A 13,495-nucleotide genomic window follows, 5' to 3' on the forward strand; every position below is an offset into this window, starting at 1 on the left:
AAAGCTATTTTATAGAAAAAAATATTTTTTAGCATCGCTTTATTCTGAGAGCTATAACTTTTTTATTTTTCGGCTGATGGAGCTGTATCGTGGCTTGTTTTTTGCGGGACGAGATGATGTTTTCAGCGGTATCATTTTTATTTATATGCGTCTTTTTGATCGCGTGTTATTCCACTTTTTGTTTGGCGGTATGGTGATAAAGCATTGTTTTTTGCTTCGTTTTTTTTTTTTTTTTTACCGTGTTCACTGAAGGGGTTAACTAGTGGGACAGTTTTATAGGTCAGGTTGTTCCGGACGCGGCGATATCAAATATGTGTACTTTTATTGTTTTTTTTTTTTTTATAATAATATTTATTGATGGGTACATTATATTTTTATTTTTGGTGTATTATGTTTTAATTTTTTTATAATATTTTTGCACATTTTTTTTTTTTTCCACTTTCACACAGTTTATACACTTTATTACTTTGTCCCACTCTGGGACTTTCACTTTTTTTTTTCTGATCGCCTGCATGGCACTGGAATGAAGCACCATCCCTATGCCATGAAGGCTGTCAGAAGTGCACAGTGTGAAGATTGCTTGGAGATGCACTGCGCATGCCCAAGCAATCTTCCTGCTCTATGGTGACCCGGATGTTGTCATGACGACATCGGGTCATCATGGCAACACCCGGGAAGCCTTTGCAGACTACGCTGGAAGCCGGAAGAGGAGATGAGTATCGCCGATCACCTCCCCTTGCCCCCGCAATGCCGTGATCGACTTCGATCGACTTCGATCGCAGCATCGCGGGGGTTAATGTGCTGGGAGCGGTGCAGGACTGCTCCCTGCACATAGTACCGGGTGTCAGCTGGGACAATCAGCTGACACCCGGCGACGATCACGCCCGCACAGCCTGTGTGCGTGCGCGATCACCATGACGTACTAATGCGGGTCTGGCTCTTAAGTCCCAGGGCACAGACGCGTATTAGTACGTCAGATGTTATTAAGGGGTTAAAGTAACAACAAAGCCTGTCATACCAGAATGCAAGTGGTGTATATAAAAAATCCATAAAACTAGCCACATGAATTTTATGAAGAAATAGGCAATTACTATAATAAATTGATAAATGGCATAAATAGGTTTAGTAAATTAGCTTTTTTATTTGTGTCTTTTCTATTTTCATTCATGTTAGTGTCACCAAGTGAAGGCAACTGTCGAAATTTATAACAAATGCAATCTGTGTCCACTTTGGAACAGTGGTATAATACAGTTTAACATATGTGAAGCTTAACCTTCCATTTCATGATACTGAGCAAACGACTTCTAAACCAGGCTAGGCATTTAATGGATGTGTTTCTGTTAACTGATTAGCATTTTGATGGACTTTTGATGTTCCTAGATATCCGTGGAATACAAGAGTTTTTGGATAGAGTATCTCAGCAGGGAATGGACGTAGCTTTGCAGAAGGTGGAAAACAACATTAATAAGATGATCACGGGACTCTTTGCTACTATGCGTATTGAAGAGCTAAATCGCTACAGGGACACACTAAGAAGAGCTATTCTTGTTATGAGTCCAACAACAGCCAAATCCTTCATTACTGAGGTAAGAAATATCCCTATACTGTTTTATTGTGGCTTGTAACTTTCATCGGTGTTTCAATTTGCACTCCTAGCGCTGCAGCTAACAAGGCAGTTATGAACAAATGTGTATACAGAAAGAAACATGCTCCTAATTGTGCACTTAGTCTAACCAGAAGAGGCTTTATGACATAGATATATAAAAGTACAATGTGAGGTTCTGAAAAAGACATACATTTACGGTAATGTGTTGACTTCCACTAATGATAAACTTGTTGTTTATTCATTGTACCATCTTTCAAGTAGACATCCCAAGCAATGGAGTCTATAGATGATGCAATTTACATTAGGTAATTTGCACAAAATAAGAAGGATTAAAGCACTTTGAAATTAGATTATCAGAAGCAGATGATTTCATTTCTGCATTCTTAAGAAGAAAAAAATCGGTAATGGATTTTGCATTCAAAGTCATTAATAAGAATGATTACAATAGACTCATCGAGACTCTACTGCAGCCTATGAGGTCGATTCAAGGACATTGTTGAAGGCTCAAGGATAGAAATTGACTTTTTCTGATTTTATATATATATACAGTACAGACCAAAAGTTTGGACACACCTTCTCATTTAAAGATTTTTCTGTATTTTCATGACTTTGAAAATTGTACATTCACACTGAAGGCACCGAAACTATGAATTAACACATGTGGAATTATATACTTACCAAAAAAGTGTGAAACAACTGAAAATATGTCTTATATTCTAGGTTCTTCAAAGTAGCCACCTTTTGCTTTGATGACTGCTTTGCACACTCTTGGCATTCTCTTGATGAGCTTCAAGAGGTAGTCACCGGAAATGGTCTTCCAACAATCTTGGAGGAGTTCCCAGAGATGCTTAGCACTTGTTGGCCCTTTTGCCTTCCCTCTGCGGTCCAGCTCACCCCAAATCATCTCGATTGGGTTCAGGTCTGGTGACTGTGGAGGCCAGGTCATCTGGCGTAGCACCCCATCACTCTCCTTCATGGTCAAATAGCCCTTACACAGCCTGGAGGTGTGTTTGTGGTCATTGTCCTGTTGAAAAATAAATGATGGTCCAACTAAACGCAAACAGGATGGAATAGCATGCCGCTGCAAGATGCTGTGGTAGCCATGCTGGTTCAGTATGCCTCCAATTTTGAATAAATCCCCAACAGTGTCACCAGCAAAGCACCCCCACACCATAACACCTCCTCCTCCATGCTTCACGGTGGGAACCAGGCATGTAGAGTCCATCCGTTCACCTTTTCTGCGTCTCACACAGACACGGTGGTTGGAACCAAAGATCTCAAATTTGGACTCATCAGACCAAAGCACAGATTTCCACTTGTCTAATGTCCATTCCTAGTGTTCTTTAGCCCAAACAAGTCTCTTCTGCTTGTTGCCTGTCCTTAGCAGTGGTTTCCTAGCAGCTATTTTACCATGAAGGCCTGCTGCCTCTTAGCAGTTGTTGTAGAGATGTATCTGCTGCTAGAACTCTGTGTGGCATTGACCTGGTCTCTAATCTGAGCTGCTGTTAACCTGTGATTTCTGAGGCTGGTGACTCGGATAAACTTATCCTCAGAAACAGAGGTGTCTCTTGGTCTTAATTTCCTGGGGAAGTCCTCATGTGAGCCAGTTTCTTTGTAGCGCTTGATGGTTTTTGCAACTGCACTTGGGGACACTTTCAAAGTTTGCCCAATTTTTCACACTGACTGACCTTCATTTCTTAAAGTAATGATGGCCACTTGTTTTTCTTTACTTAGCTGCTTTTTTCTTGCCATAATACAAATTCTAACAGTCTATTCAGTAGGACTATCAGCTGTGTAACCACCTGACTTCTGCACAACACAACTGATGGTCCCAATCCCATTTATAAGGCAAGAAATCTCACTTACTAAACCTGACAGGGAACACCTGTGAAGTGAAAACCATTTCCGGTGACTACCTCTTGAAGCTCATCAAGAGAATGCCAAGAGTGTGCAAAGCAGTCATCAAAGCAAAAGGTGGCTACTTTGAAGAACCTTGAATATAAGACATATTTTCAGTTGTTTCACACTTTTTTGTTAAGTATATAATTCCACATGTGTTAATTCATAGTTTTGATGCCTTCAGTGTGAATGTACAATTTTCATAGTCATGAAAATACAGACAAATCTTTAAATGAGAAGGTGTGTCCAAACTTTTGGTCTGTACTGTATATATATATACTTTATGTATATATATATGTACAGTAGAGACCAAAAGTTTGGACACACCTTCTCATTTAAAGATTTTTCTGTATTTTCATGACTATGAAAATTGTACATTCACACTGAAGGCATCAAAACTATGAATTAACACATGTGGAATTATATACTTAACAAAAAAGTGTGAAACAACTGAAAATATGTCTTATATTCTAGGTTCATCAAAGTAGCCACCTTTTGCTTTGATGACTGCTTTGCACACTCTTGGCATTCTCTTGATGTGCTTCAAGAGGTAGTCACCGGAAATGGTCTTCCAACAATCTTAAAGGAGTTCCCAGAGATGCTTAGCACTTGTTAGCCCTTTTGCCTTCACTCTGCGGTCCTGCTCACCCCAAATCATCTCGATTGGGTTCAGATCTGGTGACTGTGGAGGCCAGGTCATCTGGCGTAGCACCCCATCACTCTCCTTCTTGGTCAAATAGCCCTTACAAAGCCTGGAGGTGTGTTTGGGGTCATTGTCCTGTTGAAAAAGAAATGACGGTCCAACTAAACGCAAGCCGGATGTTATAGCATGCCGCAGCAAGATGCTGTGGTAGCCATGCTGGTTCAGTATGCCTTCAATTTTGAATAAATGCCCAACAGTGTCACCAGCAAAGCACCCCCTCACCATCACACCTCCTCCTCCATGCTTCACGGTGGGAACCAGGCATGTCGAGTCCATCCGTTCATGCTTTTCTGTGTCGCACAAAGGCAGGGTCATTGGTACCAAAGACATCAAATTTAGACTCATCAGACCAAAACACAGATTTCCACTGGTCTAATGTCCATTACTTTTGCTCTTTAGCCAAAACAAGTCTCTTCTGCTTGTTGCCTGTCCTTAGCAGTGGTTTCCTAGCAACTATTTTATCATGAAGGCCTGCTGCACAAAGTTTCCTCTTAACAGTTGTTGTAGAGATGTGTCTGCTGCTAGAACTCTGTGTGGCATTGACCTGGTCTCTAATCTTAGCTGCTGTTAACCTGCGGTTTTTGAGGCTGGTGACTCGGATAAACTTATCCTCAGAAGCAGAGGTGACTCTTGGTCTTCCATTCCTGGGGCGGTCCTCATGTGAGCCAGTTTCTTTGTAGCACTTGATGGTTTTTGCAACTGCACTTGGGGACACTTTCAAAGTTTTCCCAATTTTTCGCACTGACTGGCCTTCATTTATTAAAGTAATGATGGCCACTCGTTTTTCTTTACATAGCTGCTTTTTTCTTGCCATAATACAAATTCTAACAGTCTATTCAGTAGAACTATCAGCTGTGTATCCACCAGACTTCTGCACAACTCAACTGATGGTCCCAACCCCATTTATAAGGCAAGAAATCCCACTTATTAAACCTGACAGGGCACACTTGTGAAGTGAAAACCATTTCCGGTGACTACTTCTTGAAGCTCATCAAGAGAATGCCAAGAGTGTGCAAAGCAGTCATCAAAGCAAAAGGTGGCTACTTTGAAGAACCTAGAATATAAGACATATTTTCAGTTGTTTCACACTTTTTTGTTAAGTATATAATTCCACATGTGTTAACTCATAGTTTTAATGCCTTCAGTGTGAATGTACAATTTTCAAAGTCATGAAAATACAGAAAAATCTTTAAATGAGAAGGTGTGTCCAAACTTTTGGTCTGTACTGTATATATTCCTCAACCCTGAAATTGCAACACCAAGAAGGAAATGTCATGGAATTATGGAAATCACTAGATCGATAGACGTGTTAATGACATGTAAATGGTGAAAATGGAAGCAAAAATATCTTGATTTATGCTGTGTCATGTATTAGCACGACACGCAGAAATACAATAACTTACACACCTTGTCATGCTATCAGTTAGGGTAATGGTTACTGAGTCCAGTGGATGTTTCTCACGCACCAAAGGCCAATCTGTGCAGGCTCGAATTGACCCCCCACACAAGGTCCAAATCAGCTTCAAAATCCATCTTCCTTGCTTCATCTACCTCAATTGCAACTACTTCCATATGTTTTTAAAGATAGAATAAAAGTTATTTTTTATACCTATGAGAATTTTTCTAGTGCCTAGGATTTCTTTGGATTTTGAATTAGGGTAATGGTGACTGTGGAAGGTTCTGCCACAATGCATGTACTTGGGGACACAAATCATCAAGATCAGCTGCTGGCAGCTCCCTTTGCAATTGCTGACCAATGACTTCCTAGATGTGCTTGATGGGAGCTAGGTAAATAGATGATGCAGGCCATGTTAGCATGTTTAGGACATTCAGATTATTCACAATAGCATAAGCATCATATAGCATGTCATTGTGTTGAAAAACATTTCCTGGGACACTTTGGAGAAATGGCAGCACCTCTGGTTCTTTCAAACATGCCAGTATACACCCATTACTTAAAAACAATCCCTTGCCTAGAACTATGGTGCTAACTAGAGGTCTGTCTTTAATCTCCCCTTCATTTCTAAACTTCAGGAATGTTTGGTCCACTCCTATATAGTCCGCTATCTACCAGACAATGCTTTTCTTGACCATTTACATTCCTGTTTCTGCTCTTTACACTCTACAGAAACTGCCCTTACTAAATTCTCTAATGATCTATTAACAGCTAAATCTAACGGTCACTACTCCTTGCCGATTCTTCTGGATCTCTCTGCAGCATTTGACACTGTGGATCACCAGCTCCTCCTCATTATACTCTGCTCTATCGGGCTCAAAGACACTGCTCTCTCATGGTTCTCCTCCTACCTCTCTGACCTCTCCTTCACGGTATCTTTTTCTGGCACCTCTTCCTCTCCTCTTCCCCTTACCGTCAGTACTCCTCAGGGTTCAGTTCTATGTCCTTCTCTTCTCCCAATATACTGCCCCTATTGCACAAACCATCAGCAGATTTGGTTTTCAGTACCATCTATATGCTGATGACACCCAATTGTACACATCATCTCCTGATATCATCCCTGCATTACAAAATACTAGTGCTTGTCTTTCTGCTGTCTCTAACATCATATCCTACCTTTATCTCAAACTGAAGCTATTAAAAACTGAACTCCCTCTACTAACCTTTCCAAACCCAATATTGCCATTTCAGTGTGTGGTTCTACTATTACTCCCTTGCAACACGCCCACTGTCTTGGGGTTATATTTGACTTAGATCTTTCCTTCACTCCCCACATACAATCACTCACTCGCTTATGTCACCTACGCCTCAAAAACATCTCTACAATTCGACCTTTTCTTAGCTTTGACTCTGTAAAACTCATTGTTGTTCTTATTCATTCTTGTCTGGACTTCTGTAACTCTGTACTAATTGGTCTCCCTCTTATTAAACTTTCCCCTCTCCAATCTGTCCTGAATGCAGCAGCCAGGATCATATTCCTCTCCAACCACTACAACGATGCCTCTACCCTGTGCCAGTCTTTGCAGTGGCTGCCCATCCACTACAGAGTCCAATATAATATTATGACTCTTACCCACAAAGCTCTCTACAAATCTGCCCCACCCTACATCTCCTGCCTCATCTCTGTCTATCACTCTATCCATGCCTTCTGTTCCGCTAATGAGCAAACATGAACATCCCCAATAATCTGAACTTCTCAATCTCATCTCCAAGACTTCTTGCAAGCTGTGCCACTTCTCTGGAATGCACTACCCAGGATAATTTGATTAATTCCCAATACCAATCGTTTTAAGTGTGCCCTAAAAATGCACTTCTTAAGACTAACCTATCATCTCACCTCACTGGTATTCCAGTTTTGCCCTTTCAAAATTTCCTTCCAAATATGGTCCCTCATAGTATCTGTCTACACACCCTTTATGCACTTAATAGCACTTTTTATCTGTAGTTATACAGATAATGGCTGATAACTGGTTCACACAGTATTATTTGAATACCCTATTTAGTATATTGATGGCTGGACCATACAATACAAGCACATTTTACCATTTACCTTTCATGTTTCCCCTATTTCCTCAAAGATTAATAACTTGCTAGCAGGGACCTCACTTCTCTTGCTTTCTGTTAAAAATTATGTATTTACTCTGTCATGTCTTTATTGTCTGTACAAGTACCTCTGTAATGTAAAGTGCTGGAGAATATGTTGGCACTGTAGAAATAAAAGCTATTATTATTATTATTATTATTTCTAATGCACCTAAAATTGAAGTCTAGAGGGGTCTTGCTATTGTACTTTATGCCACTCCACACCAGAATCCTACTGAACACGCTTGGTGTTTCACTCCCTCATAAAGGCCTCCTCATGTCATTGTCCACCTGGTCTCTAGACCAACTTCCAGCTATCATTATGTCCAAGACAAAAGCTGGACTCGTCGCTAAAGGTAATAGACCTCCAACCTTCATTGCGGTGTCCAGCATCTTGCTTTGCACCATGTTAGTGTTTGAGAGCAATGACATGAGGTCAATGGAACACCTAAAACTGGACATCTGGCTCGCAGCCTAATTTCATGCAAAAGCTGGCTTGTGTAGACACTGATTCCTTCATCTAGGTATGTGAACTCCAATTTCACTTGCAGTACAGAATGGTTTAACAGTGAAACCAGTAGTACGGACATTTCTCCAAAGTCTCCAAGGAGCCATTTTTTAACATGATAAAACTTGGCTGCTCCTTCTACTGTGAACAGCCTACATGGCCTAAATGTGCTACCATGGCTTGCAGCATCATTGGACTTGTCTTCCATCGAGCATATTGGGATGTCTTTGATTGGCCATTGCAAACTTTGCAATCTCTGCAATTATAGAACCTATTTGTAGATATACACTGTGTGTTCTGACACCTTTTATAATAGCAAACCTTAACTTATTCACCAATTTGTGTTGCATTAGGACTTCTGTGAGATCAGACGAGCTATTCTTTGCGCCCCATGTTCATCAAGGAGAATTGGGAGCCCAAGATCCTGTCCATGTTTTGCTAATATTCATTTCTTAGACCTTCCCTCATTACCTTTTTTTAATCTACTAATATACACAGTACAAGTGCACCCTTGTCAGAGTCACTCAGATATTGACAGTTGCTTATTTATTTTGCTTCCAACATGCCGACTTCTAGAACTGTTTACTTGCTATCTAATATTTGCTGTCACTTAACAGGTGCCATTTTCATGTGATATAATCAATTATATTTTATTGTGGCCATTCTGTGTTTATTTCTTTTAGACTATGAGTGAGTTTCTGGGTTGTCCTATTGTATTGATCTTACTTATATTATCCTTTTTATTTATGTGCAGTTACACAATGTAAATATCACCATACAGTGCTCAAAAATCCTACTGAAGTCTGTGGTGCCATTTCAACACCCTCTGTTTATGTGCCCTTGGCAAGATCACCTGATAAGACTGATGAATTATTGCTGAGACTTTTTGAGAATATACTGATGAAAATGTAAAATCTAAACCTACAAATTGTAGGCAAACAAAATATTGGATTATGATTTGTATAGGGTCATGCTATGCAATTTATAGATGAACAGCTGTTAGAGTAAAACATCATCCATTCTGAAAAATGTTGGCTAAGCTGCCAACTTTATCTAATGCCTCATTTTCTGGACAGTATTGCCCAAGAGCAATGCAATGTATTATGTGTTATCTGCTCACTACAGCTCTCCTCATGCTCTCTGCTATATATTTTGACATTTGTTGGACAGGGTGCTTATGGATCATTAGAGTATTTTATGGTAAGTATTCTCAGCATACCAATTCTAGGGAGATAGAATGCCTTGCGGCTCCCTAGATGGGACATCATGTAGCATTTACTTGATTATTACAGCCCTATTTCTTTGCCTTTTCCCAACAATGATACCATACTGTATTGTCTTGCTACCAATAAATACAACACACTAAGAGATAGGGTTTATCCTTATAACTTATTTTATTTCTTTCAAAATTTCTAACTAGTTAAATAACCGTAAAACATATTTCTTGCTAGCTACTAAGTTACTCGGTGAGCTAGCTAGTTCTATATCCAATAAATTCTACTTTTTGCTGGTGGCAGTATTAAAACATAAAGGGGTTATCCAATAATAACTTCTTAGAAAGGGTCATTAAGATCAGACCAGCGGAGGTCTAACACCTGGGACCTCCACAGATTAGCTGTTATTTGCACCATTGACGTCCATAAGTAAATATTGAAGAAAGCTTCAATGCACTTCAAAAGAATAAGAGAAGATTTGCAGTACACATCAAGAGTTAATAACAGCTGACCAGTGGGGGTACTAGGTGCCAGACCCCCACTTATCCAATATTGATAATCTATCCTCAGGACAGATCATCAATATTTTGTGACAGGAGAACAATTTTAAGACTAATCATGCTTTAGCTAGAATTTTAGACCACATTCTACAATTGCACCGTCCGGTTCAATCAAAATATTGATTATGTTTTCAATTTACTGCAAATACAGCTTTTTCTTTTTACCGTCAATGTCTTAAAATCAACTTAAAGACCTCAATCGTTCACAGCAATTAGTTTATTTCATACAGTTACAGAGACAGTATCCATCCAGCTATGACAATAAACATTATGAACGTAACCACATAAGGTCCTGTTCTTTGACTATACATTCACCATTAGTTAAGTTTCTTCTACACTATGTCAAATAGAAGTAATTGACTTTATTTTTTTAGCCAGATGAAGGAATTGAATGGGGATCATGATCAAATTCTATTCTTTTAAATATGACAAAAGTTAAAAAAAAACATTAAGGAGGAAATTGCTTAAATAAGAATCTAAACCCAAGAAAAGTAAACAATTTGGAAATCATTGGGTGAACAATCAGAAGTAATGTAGTGGATATTTGGAACAAAATTGCAGTAAATGTGTTTTAAAATCTAGAGTAAGTGAGTTTCTACATGCTTCAAATAAACATATATCTATCCCAAGATAAAAATAAAAAAGGAAATAATGTAGAGACAGAGTGAAGGGACCATTTGGTCTATTTCTGCCATCAACATTTTACATTCCTACGTTTTCACCTCCGGTACTCCATAAAAACCTTATTATCTGTAGCTTCTCCTGTCACCCACTTTTAACTGCATCAGCGTTAGAATACGTAGCATATAGAGATGAGCGTTGTTCTACTCGAACTGTTCGCCAATCTCAAATTCGAGCTGTTTTGGGCGGTGTTCGAGCCGTTCGGCGAACACGAACGATTTGAGAAAAATTCGGCTGTTCGAGGTTATGTTCGATAACTGTTTGTGCACCAAAATCATAACTGGATTTTTTCTCAGTAATGATGAAAATTAATGTTAATACGCAGTTTGAGTGTACAGCGGGGTGGGGGGAGGGGCAGGGGATGGATCTCTGCAGGAATAATGAAGATCTCCATTTTTTTTTCTCTTTCCCGCATTTACAGTGGGGAGGTGCAATCTGTCAGCAGCGCCTATCAGCAGCGCACACACGGAGCGAAGTGCTTTTTTCAAACAAGCAAGGGCATGTGTCATTGGCAGTGTATGTCACATGTCCTTGCCCTATAAGACCAAGCCATTTTCCCCGTCGCCACCATTTACTCACTGCTGCAGCTACGTGTTAGACGGCATCGCTGTTGCTGTGTGCGCTATACCTTGTTAATTTCAAGCCAATTTTCGCACAAATCTACAGATAGCTTGGGAGTAGGGAATAGTTGTGATTGCAGTCCTTTTAAGGACTAGGTTACAGCATTTCCTATGACTTTTATCAGGCAGGTCTGTGCTCTTAAATAGATAGATTGTGGGAGTAAAGACTAATTGTAATTGCAGTCCTTTTCAGGACTAGGTTACATCAGTTCCTATCAGTTTTTGCCAGGCAGGTCTGTGCCAGTGCTGTGCAAGTTTTTTTCTCAGCATTTGGCTGAATCTAGCAAAGGTAATCCTTTTTGGCCTATTGCAGAGTGTGTTAGTCAGTGGAGTAGCCTATCTGTGTTGCAAGATATACCACCTGTGTATAGAATACCAATTTTTTTACTGCACCTAGTGAAGTAAAATCTTTTGGGCATAGCATCATTCTAATAGTCCATCTATACTGACCTCCATCAGGTTGCAAATTGAATATAATTTTTTTCTGCATCTACCTCTGAAAAAATATTTGGGCTTCTAGCTGTGTGTGGGACTTGTTCTATTAGTCCATCTATACTGACCTCCATCAGGTTGCAAACTGAATATAATTTTTTTCTGCATCTAGCTCTGAAAAAATATTTGGCCTTCTAGCAGTGTGTGGGACTTTCTCTATTAGTCCATCTATACTGACCTCCATCAGGTTGCAATTAAAAATAATTTTTATCTGCATCCAGCTCTGAAAAAAATATTTGGCCTTCTAGCAGTGTGTGGGACTTTCTCTATTAGTCCATCTATACTGACCTCCATCAGGTTGCAAATTAAAAATAATTTTTTGTCTGCATCTAGCTCTGAAAAAATATTTGGCCTTCTAGCAGTGTGTGGGACTTTCTCTATTAGTCCATCTATACTGACCTCCATCAGGTTGCAAACTGAATATATTTTTTTTCTGCATCTACCTCTGAAAAAATATTTGGGCTTCTAGCTGTGTGTGGGACTTTCTCTATTAGTCCATCTATACTGACCTCCATCAGGTTGCAAATTGAATATAATTCTTTTCTGCATCTAACCCAACCAATAGTTTTGGCCTAATACCACAGTTTGGCCACTCAGCTCTGCTCGGTTCCCATCCATTGTTTTTTTGTGCAAACAACTCCAGAGTTGTGAATTAGCTAACCACCAAAATGAGTGGAAAAAGGCCTGCTGCTGGTGGAAAGGGGAATAGGCGTGTTGGGAAGGGGAAAAAAGGTTGTGTCCGTGGGGTAGGTGTTAAAGCAACAGTAACATCTGCAGAAGAAAGACCATCTTCCAGCCAAACTAAAATGTCTACTTCTTTTAGCGGACAATGTGATAAGATCCCTTTCTTACGGCCACGCCAATCGCTACAAATTCCAGATGAGGCACAAAAACAGCAGGTGCTTCAACGGATATCAAGTGCTCCTTTAAGTGGGCTCTCCTCCCCATCAACTTCAACATCACAAATACTCCAGTCCTCAAAGGTGTCACCCCAATCGCACTTGCTTCCTCACAGCTCCCAAATCTCCAGCTGCCCGTCTGAGTATGAGGTAGAACAGATGGTTGATGCTGCAGAGCTGTTTACTCATACTATAGCCTGGGAATCAGAGGTCGACTCCAGCGCTTCTGTGAATCCAGACGAGGAAATGATCTGCACTGATGCCCAGAATCTTTATGAATCGGATCCAGGACCAGACGCAGAAGGTTCTGACCATAATGTAGACCCTCATTCCCAAACTGTAACTCCTGTTGGTGGAGACAATGAGGAAGACGATGATGAGACTCAAATACCTGATTGGAGCGACAACTTTAGTTTTTTGTCAGGGCAGGAACAGGTTGGCTCTGAGGACGACGGGTGTGATAACGCACAGGGTGATGATGATGAGGTTGGAGATCCCACTTACTGTCAACCCACAGTCAGCCAAGAGATGAGGTCAGCAGAGGAGGTGGAGGAAGATGCTAGTGACGACGAGGTCAGGTTGCGCCTTCCTGGACAGAGACGTAGTACTGGAAGCACGTCAACAACTGCATCCTCAAACACAACTCTGCCTCTCACCACAAGTCGTGGTGGCTCTTCAGGTCGCATGGGTGCTAAGCCTTGCATAGCCTGGGCATTTTTTCAGATCGATAAAGATGACCCAACTCGTGTTATCTGTAACATTTGTCAGCAAAAGC

The 13,495-nt window shown here is 40.3% G+C and overlaps 1 protein-coding gene across 2 annotated transcripts in view; it reads left to right on the plus strand.

The window, feature by feature from the left end:
* The window catches only part of GRID2 (glutamate ionotropic receptor delta type subunit 2), a 1,987,749-nt gene that overhangs the window by 870,772 nt on the left and 1,103,482 nt on the right, over positions 1-13,495 (plus strand). For both annotated transcript variants that reach the window (XM_073638161.1, XM_073638172.1), the window contains exon 4: positions 1,381-1,586. In XM_073638161.1, the coding sequence (XP_073494262.1) occupies positions 1,381-1,586 (206 nt within the window). The remainder of the gene's footprint in view (positions 1-1,380; positions 1,587-13,495) is intronic.

Source organism: Phyllobates terribilis, unplaced genomic scaffold, assembly GCF_046119375.1.
Source record: "Phyllobates terribilis strain yellow unplaced genomic scaffold, ASM4611937v1 Scaffold_1__5_contigs__length_1240528914, whole genome shotgun sequence".
In the NCBI taxonomy this organism is placed as follows: Eukaryota; Metazoa; Chordata; class Amphibia; order Anura; family Dendrobatidae; genus Phyllobates; species Phyllobates terribilis.